This window comes from Schistocerca americana, chromosome 8 (genome assembly GCF_021461395.2).
Source record: "Schistocerca americana isolate TAMUIC-IGC-003095 chromosome 8, iqSchAmer2.1, whole genome shotgun sequence".
Classification (NCBI taxonomy): Eukaryota; Metazoa; Arthropoda; class Insecta; order Orthoptera; family Acrididae; genus Schistocerca; species Schistocerca americana.
Genome location: NC_060126.1, coordinates 462,435,015 through 462,454,861, shown reverse-complemented (window position 1 = coordinate 462,454,861; position 19,847 = coordinate 462,435,015). Strand labels below are relative to the sequence as shown.

At 38.2% G+C, this 19,847-nt stretch overlaps 1 protein-coding gene across 5 annotated transcripts in view; it reads right to left on the bottom strand.

The window, feature by feature from the left end:
* Positions 1–19,847, bottom strand: part of LOC124545468 (putative mediator of RNA polymerase II transcription subunit 26) — a 386,951-nt gene that overhangs the window by 252,516 nt on the left and 114,588 nt on the right. For all 5 annotated transcript variants that reach the window (XM_047124398.1, XM_047124396.1, XM_047124397.1 and 2 more), the window contains 2 exons: positions 12,336–12,432; positions 12,160–12,242 (listed from right to left, as the gene is read on the bottom strand). In XM_047124398.1, coding sequence (XP_046980354.1) covers positions 12,160–12,242; positions 12,336–12,432 — 180 coding nt within the window. The remainder of the gene's footprint in view (positions 1–12,159; positions 12,243–12,335; positions 12,433–19,847) is intronic.

The following is a 19,847-nucleotide window of genomic DNA, read 5'->3' as shown; positions in this document are numbered from 1 at the left end:
ACTTACAGACTTCGTCGAGTGACTTCCAGTTCCAATCATCGAGCTCTCGTCCAACCTTGCCCTCTACTCCGGTTTCACGCACTCCATCGAGTGACCACATGCTCCCCACGTCGAGCTTACCTACGATCACGCTCTCCCTGCCAGCCCCTTCGACCTCTCCACCAACGCCTGCCTCGCCCTGTCGAGGTTTCTCACGCCCCTCCATCTTGAATGTGCCCTCACTTGAGGTGTTTGTGCCTGTCCCCCTGGACATAATCCACGACATCTCAATAATACTGCGCAATGATACACTGTTCGTCGTGTGCTTCCCTTCATCCAGTGCTCATGACACAACCTCTGCCATTCCCTGCCACCTGGTGAAATGTGTTCCCCTCTCGCCCGACGTCGACCTGGATATGCTTCGTGTGTTTGCTACGTCCTCCGGAGACACCATCATCGCTCCGTTCCACCCGTGAACCGCTGGCCTACCTGTCGCTGCACGACCAGCACGCCCAGTACGACGCCCGGCTCACTTCAATGACTTACAGGTTCGGTGGCCGAACCTTCCTTCACGACATCTACCCACACAGCCCCCTGACGATGCTGTCATGCTGACCGTGGGCTGACTCCCACGTACGACCCCTATCGACACCTTAGTCACCCCCCCCCCCCCCGGCCTCTCAAGAGCACTCGTCACCCCCCCCCCCCCGGCCTCTCAAGAGTACTGCATACTGCGGGGGAGGGGGGGGGGGGGCTATGTGGTGCTGATGAGGTCGACACCAGCATCGATATGCGTTCGTCTTTGGACTCTGAGCATCGTCTTTGGACTCTGAGCATTGTCTTTGGGCTGTTCTGCCATGTTCAGTTCTTTGGGAGCCTTGCCTGTGTTTAGGTGAATAAATGAACTACTGCAAAATGGGTGTTGTTTGGTGTAACCAACCCGAACTTCTCCCTCATATGTAAATGATCTGCCACTTAATATTGAGTGTCAGTCAGTTTTATATGCAGATGACACATCTTTAATCATTGAAAGTAACAGTACTAATCGAATTCCACAAACTGTACTAAAGACTTTAGAAAAATTAGATACTTGGCTTGATTTACATGGGTTAAAATTAAACATGGAAAAGATTCAGTTAATGCAGTTTAAAAGAAAACAAGCAAAATTAAATGATATTCAGGTCAGTCACAGAAACTATGAATTGCAGGAAGCTAGTTGCGTGAAATTCCTAGGGATGCAACTAGACAAAAATCTATCATGGGGATCACATATACAGTGCCTTGCAAATAAATTAAATAGCCTAGCATTTGCAACGAGGATATCGTACAATGCTACCAGTATGGGCATAAGAGAAGTAGTATATCACAGCTACTTTAAGTCAGTAATAAGGTACAGAATTGTATTTTGGGGTAACTCAAACCATATGTGTCGAATACTAAAACTTCAGAAAACCATCATTAAACATATGCACAATGTAGGGCAAAGAAAATCGTGTTGTCAGGCAAAAAAAATTATGTTGTCCATTCCTAAAAAGTCTAAATATATTACATGTTCCCTCACTGTTCATACATGTGCTGATTATCTCTGTACAGAGTAACCCTGATTTATTTGTAGCAAATCATTTTCAACATGATTACAACACCGGAAATCAAAATAATTTTATGCTGCTCACCCACCACTTAAAACTTTATGCTCAAACTCCATATTATATGGGTATGAAAATGTATAACAAAGTGAAAGGAAGAGAATTGCACAGCATAAATTAGAAACACTGAAAAAATCCTTATATGAGAAACTAGTGCAGAAATGTTACTATTCAGTAGGAGAATTCATAAATGACAACTTGAAAATTTGAGCAGGAGAGAGCATGTACTAAGGACTTTTAATCTTTAAAAGTTTGTTACTTTTGAAGAAAAATTATTAATTGCTTAATTAAGTAATTATGCAGTACTGTATGTTATATTACTGGCAATGTAGTGATTTGTGCTGGAGCAAATGACATCTACAGAAACAGGGCCATGAACATGTTTAAACAGCTCATGAGACTTATATTATTCTTAACAAATTTAAACATTGTACTCGTGAAGTTTAGCCTCAGATATGGCCTGCCTTAAACAAAGAAATTCATAGAATAAATGTTAAACTTAAAAGCACTTGCAACACATTCACTAATGTCAGACTAATAGATGTCGGCTCATTTGACAGAACATGCTTCACCAGACATGGACTGCACTTGAACAATAAAGGAAAGTATACATTAGGAAAGATGATAAATGAAGCTATTAAATGTAAGTCTCAAAAGACCATCAGAGAACTAGGGTGGCCACCTCACCAGACTGCAACAGAAGTGTAACAGCCAGAACTGCAGATACAGCCACATCAACACCCAAGAGAAAGGATAATGCTGCTACTCGCTCATCTACCAGATGCAGGAAAGTGACTAGCTGTAGTGAAAATTTTTTATGAACTATTATGCCCCAGTCAGTGCCACAAAAACTGTAAATACAGAAGTATCAAATTCTTTGCTTATCCTTGCTGACAACAGAATTTTAATTTTACATCTAAATGTATAGTCAATCAGAAACAAAATAGATTAAATAGAAGTATTCCTAATTTCAAACCCACGCCACATTTTTTGTGTAAATGAACACTGGTTCACAGCTGATGCGACTGCTCTGTATATCCCTGAAGGATTTGAGTTAGCAAGTTCATACTGTAGAAACAAAAGCAGACATGGAGGAGTTGCAATTTTTGTAAACAAAAACTCTAACATTGAATATGTAGCACAGAAAGTTGATCAGTTTTACAAAGACCAACCTTTTGAAATTGTTGTAGTGCTACTTCCAAAACAAAAGTTAGTGCTCATCTCTATTTATCGCATCCCAAGCTCTGATACAGATCAGTTTATTGATCAAATGGAGACTCTAAATAAGTACCTGTTGGTAAAATACAGGAACCACAAGACAGTATACATTGGTGACATTAATACTGACATTCTAAAAAAAACACCAACTGTCACACATTTCCAAAACCTGCTAAGATCCAGCAACTTGTACTGTGTGAATGACCAGTCAACACGATTAGCGGCATGCCTGAATAACATAATTTCCAATTTACCAAAAGATGAATATCAGTACAGAGCGATACATCCAATATTATCTGATCACCATGGCCTTTGGCTGATGGTCAATCGTGAAACATACACTATTCAGCAATCTAATCACATTAAGAGGATCAGACTGTTATATCCAGGCAACATCACACAGCTAAGACAAAAATTATCATAACTTGAGTGGGATAGAGTATATAACTGTGATAGCAATGACAATGCTTTTAACATATTTATTAACATACTAAAGAGCTTAGTTCAAAGCTGCTGCCCACAAGTAACTAAAAAGGTGAAAACACATGGTCTATCAAACAAGAAAAAGTGAAACAACTGGTTCACTCCTAACCTGCATGGCCAGAGAAAAACTCTTATTGTCCTATTAAAACAGCTAAAACTGGTAATCTAGAATGGAAACAGAGGCACAAAGAAGCCAGGAAGAGGTACAGGACAGAAATACAGACAGCAAAGCAAAGAGCCAATGATGCTTTCATAGAAAATTCCAGCAACAAATGCAAAGCAGCTTGGAAGGTAATCCACACAATAACAGGACAACATAAAAACAAACAAGAAATTCCAATATTGCCAGTTAAATTGAAGGAATTCTTTGTAAACAGCACTAAGTATGAAGCTGCTCCTACCTCTGCACCAAATGATGCAACTTCTGGAAGCTTTTTCCATAACATACCTGACAATAACTTATCCTTTAAGTGGAAACAGGTTACCTGCCAAATTGTACACAAAGTGGTCACAAACCTACAATCATCTTACAGTGAAGATCTGTATGGTATCTTGAACAACATCCTGAAACAAATAATTGACATAATTGTTGCCCCTCTTACCTTTCTGATCAATAGCACCTTTAAAACTGGAAAGTTTCCTGAGGTCCTGAAGGCTACTATTGTTGTCCCTATTTATAAAATAGGGAAAAAAACAAACCTGAAACTTATTGCCCAATATCTCTCATACCTTTAATATCCAAGGTAACAGAATGTTGTATTAAATTGCAACTTTGCAAGTATTTTGGTGATCATAATCTTATCTCCTCATCGCTCTTTGTATTTAGGCCTGATTTGTCTACAGTAAATGCGGTAGAAACACTTGTAACAGACATTCTTAATGGCTTTGAGAACAATTCCTACACATGTGCCTTACTACTAGATCTGAGCAAAGCATTTGATACTGTGTCACACAAAATACTCATAAATAAGCTGGAGTGCTATGGTATCAAGTATAATGAACTGACACTAATTGGATCATATTTGACTAACAGAACTCAAGTGGTCATAGTAAATAACTGTCAATCAAATGCCCTGCCAGTAGTTAGAGGTGTGTCACAAGGCTCAGTGCTTGGGCCATTCCTTTTCTTAATATACATGAATGACTTGCCTACTTTCTTGCCCGACAAGCCAATAATATATGCTGACGACACTACCCTAATTACTGGGGGCCACAAATTGGAGGAGGTGAAACAAAAAACAAAAGCTAGTCTTGAAAAGGCTGCCATATGACTCCACAGTAACATGCTAATCCTAAACAATAGCAAAACCGAGACTATGTTTTTCTACCTGCACAAGCTTAATGCAAAAGGAAATGAATCTGACTCAATGTGGCTTCTGGGAATTCACCTAGATCTTAAACTGACTTGGAACTGCCATACCGAACTGTTATGTACCAAACTATCAAGAGTAGTCTTCTTGTTAAAGAAATTAAAAATATTAGTTAGCAAACAACAACTTTTTTAACTTCTTACTTTGCCTTCTTTCAGTGTCACCTCCAGTATGCAATAAAACTATGGGCAACTCTCATGGTGCTCAGACAACGTTCATGTGGCAGAAGAAAGTCACAAGAGCAATTACTGGCATTACAAACCAAGAATCACATACAAAGCATGTAAAGACCTCAGCATCTTGACTGTACCTTCCCTTTACATTAAAACATGTATTCTCTCTACAAAAAATCAAATACATACACTACCTTACAAGACTGTGTAAGGTCCAAAGTAGCTTTAAACAAATAGGGATAAAATTATATAACAAGCTACTACCACCAGTGAGAGACGTACCATGTGATACCGTCCATAAGCACATTCACAAATTGTTAGTTGATAAGTGTGTGTATAGTACTAAGAAATCTGAATGTATATAGTATAGTATTAAGGAATCTGAATGTATATAGTAAAGCTAAACATGTAAACTATCAAATGTGATCAACTTTTAAGTATGTAATTGTCTATTTCAACTTATGTTGGCTGATGACAAATAAATTAATAAATAAATTATAAGAAAAATTGTAAACCCGTTTTTGTGTTTTGACAAGTCTCTTGTATATTAAGTCAATGGCTTTAAATTGTATGTTACAAGAAAATAAACTTCTATTCCATTCTATTCTTCCATGGTCCTAGAGACTGACTGTTGTGTGCATGTGCACCTAAGCAGCTATACGTGAGGCTGCAAGGGAGAAGACACGTCTGTTATGCTTAACCATGTACCTTTTCTCGAATGATATGACTACTATACTGCTAGCTAGTCTATTTGTTTCACTTTTTGGTTGTTTTCTTTTACAGAAAAATTTAACTTTGGCCTTGCATCCACAAGAAATAAGATCTGTGACTTAAGTGAACTTCAGCAGCTTGAGTTTTCACAATTGTCTTTCCGTGGGGAACTCATAGTAAAGAATCGAGGATGTTCAACACCTGATACAATATCTCAGCCAGCCATAGGCAACAATACGAAATATATTCCTTGCTTTAATTCTGAATTATTCGAATGGGAAAGTTGGCCTTGTGGTTGAGAAGAAAAAATGCATCGTTCTTCTATCTGTGTTTGCAGTTTGATGGTGGTGGAACCTGGACAAAAGATGGTTTTAGAAATATACACAACATGAAAGAAAAGACAGAAAAGCCATGACAAGTCTAAGAAGCACATCGATAATGTGGTTTCACTGTGACTTTAGGAACTGTTAGTATTAGGGAGAAACTTAGAGGAGCTTACAGACTTTCAATTAATGAGCATAATATAAAGACGTAAGCGAACAAGATTTTTCCAAAATAATAGACTATTTTCTTTTGTGGAAACTTTGGACCTTCCTTGTGTGGAAATGATGAAAATGACAATTCAGTGAACCCAGGAGAATTTATAGGAATAGTAATTTTTGCATCTAAATTAAGTGTGTGAGAACTGTATACTCCCTGCACTGGATCTTCTTGGTTGAAGCATTCTATGCATACATCTTCTTAGACAAATATGTCAAAATCCTCTTTGCTGTTTTTATCATGGTGAATTTTTCATTTCTTCACCATTTTTCCATTTAAATTTTGCTCCATTGGATACATGAACATATTCTGATTTTCGGAGTAATTCCCTTGTCTTATTATGTTTGGTTGCTATGGCAACAAGTAACAGCTTCTTTCTCATTTTTGACTAAAAATTCCTGTTTTCTCGGTCCTTTCACACAAGTTACCACGTTCTAACGTTCCTGATTTAAAGTGTGAGTGTGAATCTGGCTTATTTTGGTTTATTCCTCCAAACCACCTTCCACTTCTTTATTAGGTGACTTACTTGGAATTTGCAGCCACTCTTCTTTACTCGATAGCCGGCGGCTGGAAACCCTCTCAACTTCTTCTCCATTGAATAACGCTAGGTACAGGAATTTTTAGACTCTTTCTACTTATGAAATAAGTAGACATACAAACTTTACTTTTTGTCAATTAATGATGTATCTGACTTTCATACACAATAAAACTCTCACTTTCAACATAAATATATAACTTCCCGTTAGTCCCTTGTACATTTGAACATCAGAAACAAATTAAATTACAGTTAAAAGAAAGCTGTCTTTGATACCATAACTTTTCTTAACATAAATCAGAAAACAAGTCTTGCCTATAGCAAGGTTATGTCAAGAGGTTTTTTTTTTTTTTTTTTTCAACTGTCGTTGTTTTAATAACAATAGCCAGTGACACAATAAGCACAGAGCTGCATATAAACTCCATGATTCTTCCTTACACACTCACTAAAACATCTATGGATTGCCTGACAGGTACTTGTTGGTGCCGTTCATCCGCCGCATCTACTTTCTTCCCGCGACTGATTTTAAACCTGCACACACAAACATGTGATGCCCAGTAGGTAGGATTCTACCATCCTACACTCATATCCAGAATATTGCGTGTTCGAGATGGTAGAAGGCTGAGTGACTCTAGAATTTAAGCAGAAATTTTTGAATCTGCTACAATATCAATGTAAAGGTCTATTTGTTAGCTTTCCAATGGTACCATTTTCATTGCAGTAACTGAATTAGAACCAGAATTACAGTCATTTATGTTGTGACGGATGCATGTATATTTTGCACTAATTCCAAACTTTACAGACATATAATTTGCTTCACAGCTGTAACACACATCTGCAAATTGTTTTTTTTCCATCTCTTATCTAGATCACTGAATGCACCAAATTTGAAAGGAATCTGAGATGGTCAGGTTGAATTGACATGGAATGACCCTTAAACCACATCCCTCCTCCCATTAAAGGAGAGATCGTGCAACCATCTTGGAGAAGGTGTGACACCAAAAGGCAAGACGCATGACACAGCCACCAGAACCACTGCTTCCTCGGCTGGAAGACAACAGCAGTACACACAGCCACTTTGTAACCATTTGTCCGAGAAGTTATTATTCACCGATTGCTGTTTACCATAACACAACATTGTGTTCGACAAGTACTGAACACAACCAAAATGCTAGATACACCATGTATGAAACTAGCTTGATTATCCCATGAAAATGCACAAATCTCTGAAGAAGAATGAAAAACACAAAAAAATCTGATTGCTGAGAATGTGTTCATAGCACTTGACACCTGAGGCTCATGTGCAAAACAAGAAATAGAAAAATCACATAACAACCATTTCATAGGTAACTTCCCAAAGACTGCACCCAGAACAAGTTAAACTACAAAACAATACAATAAGTGATCACAACAAAAAGAGAAGCACACATGTTGGAATAGGGAAAAAGGCAACTGGCCACTGCAGGAAGCAGTGGGGTGAGCCCAGCGTAGGCAGGGTCTGCATTGAAATTTCCATGAAGGCACAACTCAAGGCCAACAGGAAACCTAATAAGCAGTGATAGCACAAACCAAAGGCCACTGCAAAGTGCCCATCATGGGAGGCACCCGGAAGAAGCAAGAAGGACCAAGCATATCACATGTCAAAAGAGTGGCACCCATAGCTGGAAAGAAAAAGGACTGGTAGAGCAGCAGGGCCACCAGGGGTGTGGGCAGAACTACTGTGAATGAAGTGAAGAGAGGCGCCACCATGGGCTAAATGGTTACAGATGTGAACTCCTGGTGTGCCAAGACAGAATGGAGCAAGTGGCAGTCCGGACAGGCAATGGAGAGCACTGTCAATGCTAAACAATGAGCATGAATACTCTGCACCATCATGATGAAATATTACACATGTGAGAATCAGCCTCATTGTCATTTTACTGTCCATTTTCCGAGGGATGCAAGGTAACAATCAAAATGCACAGGTAGTAATAACAACTGCTTGTTTATTAACTAAGAACAGAACCCAGTACACTTTCTGAGGGCAAGTGTCCTTACTACTTGATTACAAACTGGAATGTCAATCCCCGACATTGTCTAGAAGGTGCTTACATAATCCATAAAATCCACAGGAGATGATGATCAGGAAGTTGCCAAGAATGATCGTGGGCAGTCTAAATGCATAAAGCCATAATGGTGATGAGTAGGGAGGTGCTAAAGATGAGTAGCGACACAGTCCCATGAGGCTGTGGACTCGTGGGCAGTCAAGATCCAGGTCCAGTAAAGCAGTATACTCAGAATCAACTGACAGAAGTCCAGCAGTCTGTGCTCATTGTGAGGGTGAGATAACTCTATCTAATGCTGTGGTGGATGCATGAGGCTCATTGGAAAACCGACTGATGAACCGTGTTAACATCATATTTTTCCTACAACTTCTGGAGTAGAGTGACTAACAGCAGGTGCTGCACCATAATCACAGTACACATCTATAAGTGTGGCAGCTGTGTTTGCAGGAACACAGCCTGGTATACACCACAAAAGAATTACTGCTTGGTGACAGAAATGGAGAAAGGAAGTGCCCCAACAACAGTGGCAGCATGTGGATTAGTTCCAGTAACATGCCACAATGATGTAATGAAATCATGGTAAACCTGCTGAAGAACAGTACTCTCTTGACTTGCGTACATTACTTTGTAAGATCTGGATCTGACACAGAAAGAACATCTTTACTGTGTCCTAATGCAAGATGCATCTGAAAAGTGTGGTGAATAGTCTCAGAAAACAAAGAAAACTATAATTACAAACAAAATACTTTTACTGACCTTCTAAGTAATCACCGTTAGCTACAATGCATTTTTGATATAGGTTATAAGGCTTTTGGAAAGTGTCAGCATACAGTTCTTGTGGAATAGCTAGAAACCATCATTACACATTGCTGGATATCTGCATCATGACAGGAGATAAAACCTGGTGCTACCAATACAATATGAAGATTAAGCAACAGTCAATAGCATGGTATTCACCATCTTCCCTGCCTCCCACAAAAAAATCAGCTGTCAAAAAATCCAAGATTGAGATGATGCTGATCACCTTTTTTGACTGCAGTGGCTTGATCCATCAGGAATATCTACCCAATGGAGGTGGAAAAAACAATGAACACCATACCACTGACTGTTGCTTAGTCTCCAAATGGTATTGGTTGCACCAGATTTCATCTCTTGTAATGATGTGGGTATCCAGCAATGCGTGACCACAGTACTTTGAGCGATTCCAAAAAAGCATTTGCTGACTGTTTCCAACAGCTTTACAATTAATGGCAGAAATGTGTTGTTGCTAATGGTGACTAACCCTTTCAGACCCTCTGGCTACAGTTGTGTACATTATCCTGTGATGTGTCTTGGCTGCAAGAGAAATATTTTTCCCCAATGGAAACCTCATGTACACATATTTGTGCATGTTCAATCTTTTCATCATGTACAAGTGCTGCCAAATCTTGGGCATCACTATAAAAATACATCAAGTCAATGTAGCAGTGCACAGCAGCTTGTGACTGCCAGAATACACAGAAGTGGTTGGTTAGTTATAATTCACTGTATAACTGATTATTATTATTATTATTGTTGTTGTTATTCTGTGTGATAGTGAATGATCAGCTAATTTTTTACAACACTGAATATTTCTAAATTAGTGATTTTGCTCCATAAAAAGAAGGAAAATGAAAAAATTATAATTTTGGAAATGGGTACATATTTTTGTATAAATCTTGCATCTAAAACCATGAAAAAATCAGCTAAGAGCATTACAGCTCAAAGAAAAAAATTACTTTGTACAGAAAAAAATCACATCTGAAATGGTTAATTTGAAGGTCAGTAAATGTACTTTGTTTGTAATTCTTGTTTTCTTTATTTTCTGAAACCAGTCATTGAACTTTTCAGATGTACCTGTGATTCAGAAGTCATAATTAATAGTGAAACTGGTGAGCAGTAATAAGTGAGTAAAAACAGAATACAAATATATCTGAAATTATTTAATTTTTTCTCCATACGTACCACATTTCTTTTTTCTCATAACTAGCACCCTCTGAACAAGCTGTGTGTAAACTATGCTCAAGTAGCACAGGCAATGATATGAAGTAGCATACCGTAATCAAGTTAAAGTGATATATTAACAATGCATTAGATGGCAAAACTCATTGTACATATTGAGTAGACTGTTGGTGTCTGACTATGATGAAGCACAGTTTGTTCTCATGCAAATAACAGGCTTTTAACAGTCACTTATTTCAAAGTCATTGAAGCTATGAAAGATTTTTCAGGAAATAAATTTCATAGCAGTGTGGTACATTGTGAATTAATCTGTGATTCTTTATGAAGGTGAGGTTCACTGAAAATCACCATACAATAAATAAACAATTATAAAGTATTAGTTTTGCACACCATTTATGTTGTTATCCTACAGCAAATCATCATTCAATTCCTCATGTAATAGCTAATAAAGAGAGTAACGACAATGAATTTAGTATAGAGACTATGAGAGGGTAGAGCTACAAAGTTGATTCTCTTCCATACAATACACCATACTGTAGAACATTCATTGCAGCTAGCCTATCTGAGAATTACTTTCAGTTTCAAAATGTTACCTGCATATCCTTTCTGAATCTAAATTTGAGAGACTCTACCTTATGTCTTCTCTGTCTCAAAGATCTATACATATTTCCAAGTTCCCTCCTTATTTCCTAGGACTTGATAAAAGTACTTCAAAAAGTCATGACAGAACAAAATTGGACACAATAACATACCTCATGAGTATGACAACATGGATATGCATAATCAAGTGAGAACTGCCATGAGCAATTGAATATATTCCTGTTACCTGCATGACGTATCTCAGTTTGAGGCCTTTGAACATCTGCATCCACATGGCCATTAATAGTCATCAATGAGAAAACCAGAATAACATATTACTCCTTGACCACTATTTCGAAAATTTGTGATGTAAAAGTTATAGTGTTTCGTGTGTCCATATTAGCATGCTCAAGTGCACATTAACTGGCCAATAATATATAACAATTAACAAATAATTACAAACTGTAATACACAATGATGTAGACAGTTCTAAACTATACTGTTTGGAGGAAACAAGTATTCAAAAGGTATGGTTATTGAAGTAACCATTCATGTCTTTGGAGCTGTTTTTCATTGCTTTGTTTTTTATTTTGATGTGACAATCAGAAATTTCCCCTAATTAAATAGGTCATAATTTTAGAAAAAAACAGGATACAATTATACAACAGAAAACTGTCTATGTAACTGAGGTCACTGACTGTGGTTCGTGTTGGTACTCAGTCAAATGTTACACTACTATTACACATCGTAAAAACTACACAGTTAGATAAATGGATAAACTCAAGATTAATGGTTAAAGAATAAAGGCAATCCATGTTATTAACAATACAACTATATATTGAATATATAATGCTAATAAATGAATCTCTAGTAACAATACAGCTGCTTTTTGTGTCTCACCTGTCTTCTCTTTCTCACAGGGAAGTTTAGATTGAATTTCTGTTATCTCTTTCCTTTTTTTATCAATTTCTTCTTGAATTTTTCTGTTAGGAAATAAAACAGGAAGAGAATAATGTTATAAGTATAAACAATAGACTTTATTAAGGAAAAATGAGCAGAAGTCAGTTTATACTTACTTTATTTTCTCTTTCAATGTTGAATATTTCTGATGCAGTGAACTATGCTGAAGTATTAACTTAATAAACTGCACAATCTTCAGTTGCATGATTTGTTCTTTAACAAGAAGAAAAGTTTTTTGAGTATTTTGATGACAAGCACTTTTCAGGAACATTATTATCCTTTTATAAATGCATAAATGACAACCTGTTTCATTCCTAAATGTACATACATTTCTTCAGATAATGTGTTGCTACAAATTGAAAACATGCCAATCTGTACAGTTTGCACAGTTCTTTTCACTCGCTAATAGAAGTAGTAAACTATTAAAACTGAAATTGTTGTAGGGGATAGATTGTTACTTACCGTAAAGATGACACATTGAGTTAGAGACATGCAAGACAAAGAGACTATTACATATGAGCTTTAGGACAAAGCCTCCTTTAGAAAACAAAAACACACACATTCACACAAGCAAGCATACCTTACACACACGTGACCTCTAAATCCAGCATTACTAGCTATATCCTAATACACAACTATTTCTTCTTTGAAGGGAAGGTACGCAAAAAAATCCGCGACACAGCCATGGGCACCTACATGGGATCCTCATACGCCTACTTTTTTTTGGACTGTCTAGAGGAAACCTTCTTAGCCTCCCACAACCCCAAACCCCTGGTCTTCATAATGTGGGCTCAGGGCCATGACACCTTATCCTCATTCCTTCACATCCTCAACATCTTCTGTCCCATCCACTTCATTTGGTCCTCCTCGGTCACGTGTACACCTTCCTGGATGTTGACACCATCTCTCTGATGGCTCCATTCACACCTCCATCCACATTAAACCCACCAACCGCTAATAGTGTCTGCATTTCTACAGCTGCCATCCCTTCTACACAAAAAAATTTTCCCATACAGCCTGGCCACCCAGGGACAGTGTATCTGCAGTAATAGGAGCTCCAGTGCCTAGTATATTTGAAAGTCTCACAAAAGTCTTCACAGCTAGGTGCTATCCCTCAAATCTAGTCCTCAACAGATTTTGCTTACCATATTCCCACACACTCCCAGTCCTCACACCATCCCCAAGAACCAGCTACAAAGGAGCGCCTCATTATCACCCAGTACCACCTCAGACTGGAGCAACTGAACCACATCCTTCGTCAGGACTTTCATTATCTATCATCATGCCCTGAAATTTAGGGACAGCCTACTCACGATCCTTCTCAACCTCCTAAAGTGGTGTTCCATCGCCTAAACAATTTCCATAACATGCTAGTCCAGGCTCATCCAAGTACTGTTCCTGTCGGGCACGGCCGCACTCCGCGGGTGCAAGGCAGTATAGTTCAGCACCCCATACGTGACCGTGTGTCACTAGTGTTGGCATAGGAGCGAGAGAGATAGAGGCGGAGTGAGTGAGGCCACACAGCAGTGCTCTGTGCTGGAGTGTCCTGCGATCAGATCCAACGTAAACAAAATAACAGAGGAAGCATAGCTCCGTAAAAGTGGTTCATAAGCGGTAAAACAAGCAAACCATTTATTGTTTAGGTAACAATTAGTGTTCATGTGGCAGAATTACCACACAAAGCTTTAGAAAACAATATCCAAAACAAGAATCGAAGTACAACTTAGTAGTTTTCTGACCAACAGGTTGAGTCTATCACTATTGCACATGCACATTCATCGTATGTACAGTAGGCTTCTTCTGAAAGATACATCGATTTCTTAAATGAACTAGTGTCATAAATATTCTACTTTAGAAATAATTTTACGTAATGGATATAGTGTCTCATTTCTATTGTTAGTAGTTACTAGTTACAGGCAAACATTTTTTTTTGTACTTTGTGCTACATCTTTTTATATCCCTTTTCAGAGTTTAGACATCGGATCCTTAGTTTGCTGTTTTGTACATAATAATTTTATTTGACCAAGTTTGAAAACTTATTAAAAACAGAATTAAGGTTGTAAAGACCTCTAATCCTTACAGTCAACATTGTTAAAGAAGACAATTAACATTTTACACATTGTTCTTTTTTGAGAAAATGATTTTGTGTAGGTTTGGTACAATATTCCAGGAAATTGCCAACCTCAAAGAATTAGTCAAATTTTTATCACTAAGCAGTGAACTGTTTTTAATTTTACCAAGCTTTAAAAGGGAGAAAAAGCACTCGCAAATATATGTGGAACCAAACATTGAGAGAATTTTGGCCGCCTGCTTGTGCAAAAGAGGATACTTCTCTCATGGAGAACAGCTGTAAAAGTCATCCAAAGTTTTACACATAAGAAAGTTGTGCTTCAGGTGGATATCACACTTCAGGTCAATCAGTTCTAGTTGAAACACTTGTGAAATGTCCTCTGCCTGAAGGGAAAATGGACGAACAAATATCTCTAATGCTGGTTGAAACTCACTTATCTCCTAAAATCTGTTTTCAAACTCATCTTGTTATTCACAAATGATTTGAACATAATCCGAAAAATCTAAATTTTCTTTAACTCTGTCTAATGCAGTGAAGTGTTGACAATTCTCCTCATGCAATTGTTTTTCCTACAAAATAAGTTTTTATTTTTATTTTTTTAAATTTTTATACAGAGTGATTTTCACCTTGGAGTGAAACGTTCAAAGTATTTAAATGACAAGTTAGGCCACACACAAAAAAGCCAAATTCACCACCCACTTAAGATCATGAAGTAATTCTTCTGGATGTCCTTTCATTTCCAAAATGGTATTGATTTCATCCCTCAAGGAGAAAAACCAATGAAGCACCTTCCACCTGCTCAGCCATCTTCCTTCCACAAGGTAGGGGATGCCCAGGTACTCTGCTTCAATATCAGCCATAAATTCTTTAAATTGGCAATGTGTGAGTCCATGCGAGTGAAGATAATTGACCGTTCGAACAACTGTGTCCATAAATTGTTTATGTTGACAATCTTTGCACAAAGTGCCTCCTGGTGTATCAGACAATGGACTGCCGTGAGTAAGAAATAGCAGACTTCAGCCATTTTTGACCTGACGTACCCCAGGAATCTAATGCATATCCCTCATAGTGCAGGGGCTCCATTCATTGTTACACTGGCCAGGCATTCCCATTTTAAACCCATTGACTAACACATTTTCCATGTCTAGAAAAATATCCAAACCCATGGTTGTGTCTTTTAATGGTATAAGGTCGAGAAATTTAAAGGGTGACACACAGATTGTCATCAACACTACAAATGAATATGACGAGCTGAGATTTGCAATTAATTTTGTATGATCCTGTTTTTCAAAAACTTTTATCATTTTAACAATTAATTGTTCATTGAAACCCAAATAAAAAACTAATAAAAAAAGATTAGTTTTAGGTGCGTTTTCCCCCAGTTCCTCTGAAAAGCGGTCATAGACACTAGCGAAGACAGCAAAATGTGGTTGCAAAATAAATTTTTATCTATTGGAATATTTATGTTTTAATTAATTGAAAACATAGGTCAAACTACCACACATGATTTCCCATCCATCAACACACAACTACACAAAAACAAATAACGACTCTTCATGAGACTTTGCTGTCTGAGAGAGCATTTGTGAAGGATTTTCAGAAACTGGCAAAAACTAATGCACCTGAAACTTTTTCTTATGTCTGTGCCACGTGATTTAATACAACCCAAATATAAAAATTAACCAAAAAGAAATGTTCCCTGTTGCTGACAATCTGATATTTGATAACTGGCACGTTGCTAAGTGACATATCAGATTATAAAATATAGTTTTATTTATCATCTTTATAAATAATAAAGAGTCATACGATAGGAAACGCTTACTTCACTGTAATGCTCCTTGAAATTTTCTTTCAGTTCTTCAAGCTTTGACTGGCATTCCACTTGCAACAAATTTTCAAACTGATCTTTGTGGCAGGTATTAAAGTACCGTTCAACCAAGTAATTTTTTAAATACATGAGATTCTGATGACACACTAAACATTTGGCATGATTTTCGACAGCAGTATAAAAGAAATTAATTTCCCACTCAGGTTTAAATAGTGCAGACACACCTCTCCTCCTTTTTTTTATCTGCTGCTGTTGACCATCCATCAAAATCCACTGTAGCCTTATGTTGGTTGACTAATGGCTTTGTGTCGTATCAATGCTTTTGACCGCTGCTGGCACAGTGGTCTGTTTTCCATACAAAGCGCCCGTACAGCGGCACGGCGAGAGATGGTGGGCGGACTCCATGGTAAGCTAAGCGACACAGCTCAGCCACTGCAAAAACATACGAATTTGCGCAGTGCACTGGCCTCGTGTGATCACGGGTGCTGGTGCCCAAGGGGCAGTTTGGATGAGCCTGTCCTAGCCCATCCCTATGCCACTCCCAATCCCAACCCTTTGCCACAAGGATCATATCCCTGGGGAACGCCAGCTGCAAGACCTACCCAGTCCACCCACCCACTTATTCCAGATCTGTCACACACTTATCCCAGCCGCTCAGAGGCTGGGCCACCTGTGACAATGACTACCAAACAGCCGACCACCAAGATGAATGGCCACCGCAAGCTGTGGCCAAGAGCAAAGTGGACCACCCAGAGGCACAACATGCAGCTGAACGTAATATGCTTGATTTCAACGGCTATTTCACAATTATTGCCATCTGGATCTCACCCCCACCCTCCCCCTCCACTGCCAGCATTTCTGAACTGCACAGATGGGAGTTATCCTTATAACAGATTCTTCACCCTCAACCTAAGGTAATCTACTGTCCCCACAACCTACTCCAAACTGTTTCTGCCCCTCTGCCCTATCACCTCCTCCCAGTACAGGTTACCCAATACAACACTCGTCCACTGCTCTCTGCTCTTGCATTCTGACTCCACTCAAACCAGCCATTCCTCCCCATTCCCCAACCCACTCCACTCCAGATTGTTGTCCCGATCAACATGTTTCAGTTGCATTATGGTCATAGTGTCCTGAGGCAGCAATCATGTCTGTGTGAAGTGTGCTTGCTTGTGTGAATGTGTATGCATTTTCCGATTTTGAAGAAGGCTTTGGCTGAAAGCTCATATGTAACATATACATCAAATGTATTCACATTTATGAATATGGACAACTATCAACTGTGTGATGGGAAGACGACAATGAAATTTTGTGCTGGACTGGACTCAAACCCAGATTTTCTGCTTTTGGTGGCTGGGAAATCTGGGTTTGAGCCCCGGCCTCTAAAAAATTTTCATTGTCGTCATTCCATTATACAGCTGATGGTGGCCTATATTCACAAATGCAAATATATTTCACATATTTCAAAATGGCTGTAGTTGCCACAGTGCCTGTTCCTTCAGACATCCATGTGGAAAATTTGCATTGTACTTCTAGCGAACAACACAGGCACTGCAATATCATCATATGTAACAACCTTTTTGTCGTACCAGTCTGCAACTCAATGTGACATCTTTATGGTGAGTAACAATCTATCCTTCTCATAATACTGTTGATGTTCCAAACAAGACTTTCCATTGTTTAAAATTGTTGTAAGAAAGATCTGATGGCAACTTAACAAGTGGCAGAAACAGTATAAACTGTACACATGATCCATCGTTTATGCAAGTACACAAAGATAGGTGATCTTGTGTTTGTATCATATTTTGTGGCTGGATTTGGGCAAAGTACGAGAGAGAGGGAAAAAATTAAATGAAAAAATTGATGAAATAGTGAATTTAAAGAGATCATAAATGGAGTTAAAACAGCTTTATTTCAAAATGATAAAGCAGCATAAATCATAAACCGAGATATAGCAGCTTTATTTCGAAATGATATGACATGATAAAGCAGGATAATGAAAGAGCTTAAACCTGCAGCAAAATACAGTTTATCATAGAAAAATAATGGTGTGATGTTTTTTTTAAACATAAGTAGGTGGACACGGAGATAATTATCTACTAGTCAGATGAGTATTTAATGATCTACTATGTAGATTTGCAGGTGGCAGTGCTGTTAAACAGCAACTAAAACTATAAATACAGGGGAAAAGATTACCCTAGTCTGCACGGTATCAAATGACTGAAAACTAATGAGTGGTATACCTGAACTTTTTATGCTCTTTCCAAATCGGTTTTCAGTTTTTTGCTGTCACATACAGTTTTGTCGCAATTTGACTTCAAAGATATATTCTTGTGCCAGTAGGTTATGCATAGTGTTGAAGCAAAATTTCTCAGTAAAGCCCTGTACCTCTCTGCTGTCACATCTGTTGTTATTGTGTGACCTTGAAAATATTGTTTATCTCACAGGCTTGCATTACTGATGCTGTATTGTAATTATCCTGTATATTTGAGATGGTAATAATAAAACAGCCTATTGATTATAGCTACTACATTGTCAGCATGTAAGTGTGTTAACAACCCAAACGTTTTCTGTTACATTTTTGGAAATTATACAGTGCCTAAGCAGAGTGGCTGTAACAGACTTTGTGGAAAAAGGCTTACCATGCTTATTTTAAAATGAAACTTGGAGATCAGGACAAGGGTTGGGCACCAAAAATATTTTGCCACTGTTGTGCTGAGAGTTTAAGATTGTGGACAAAATGGAAGAAAACATGCATGCCATTTGTGATTCCAGTTGGTGTGGAAGGGGCCTAAAAATCACCTTAATGATTATTACTTCTGTTTAGTTAATGTTCAAGGGACCAATTCCAAAAATAAGAACCAAATTACATATCTAAGCAATGACTCAACCAATATGCCAGTTGCATATGGAGAAAAATCTAATTGCTCTTCTTCCTCCAGCTGTTTTAAGGAACGTGGCAGAAGATGATGGTGAAAATGAAGTTGATGCAATTACCTAAAATACTGATGTCTACCAGCTAGAATGCAGCTTTACTCCACAACTGTTCTCTCAGAATGAACTTAATGATCTCGTAAGGGATCCGTATTTGTTTAAGGAATCTGTGGAATTGCCTGACTCCCAGTTAAAAATTAAGGATCTTCTGGAACAGGAATACACTACGCATGGTACAGACATAGAAAGAAAGAACTAGTTACTTCATTCTCACAGATTGAGTCCTTGATCTGCTGCAGTAACATAAATGAGTTAATACACTTCTGTGGCATTGAACATGATGCTATACAGTGGCTTCATCAACGAGGAGCCTGAAAGACATATTATTGCATAATGGGAACATGTATGGGTCCATTCCTGTACGCCATTCAGTTCAAATGAAAGAGACATGTGAGAACATGATAATTTTAATAAGTATCCAGAATGAGGAACACAAATGGCTTACCTGGGGTAACTTCAAAGTTATCAGAATACTATTAGCACAACAAGCTGTGTTCACAAAAAGCCTTCTTTCTATGCGAATGGGACAGTTGGGCGAGGTAGAGACATTCAAGTGTGAAATTTCGGCCAGAGCAGAGAAATGTGCCTGAAACTAAAATATCCTGCATGAACTGCTTGTAGAATCAAAAAGAGTCTTGCCTCCACCACTGCACATAAAACTGATCTTGATGAAGCAATCTGTAAATGCTCTACCACTGGACAGACCCTGCTCCAAGTAACTTTCCCAGAAATTTC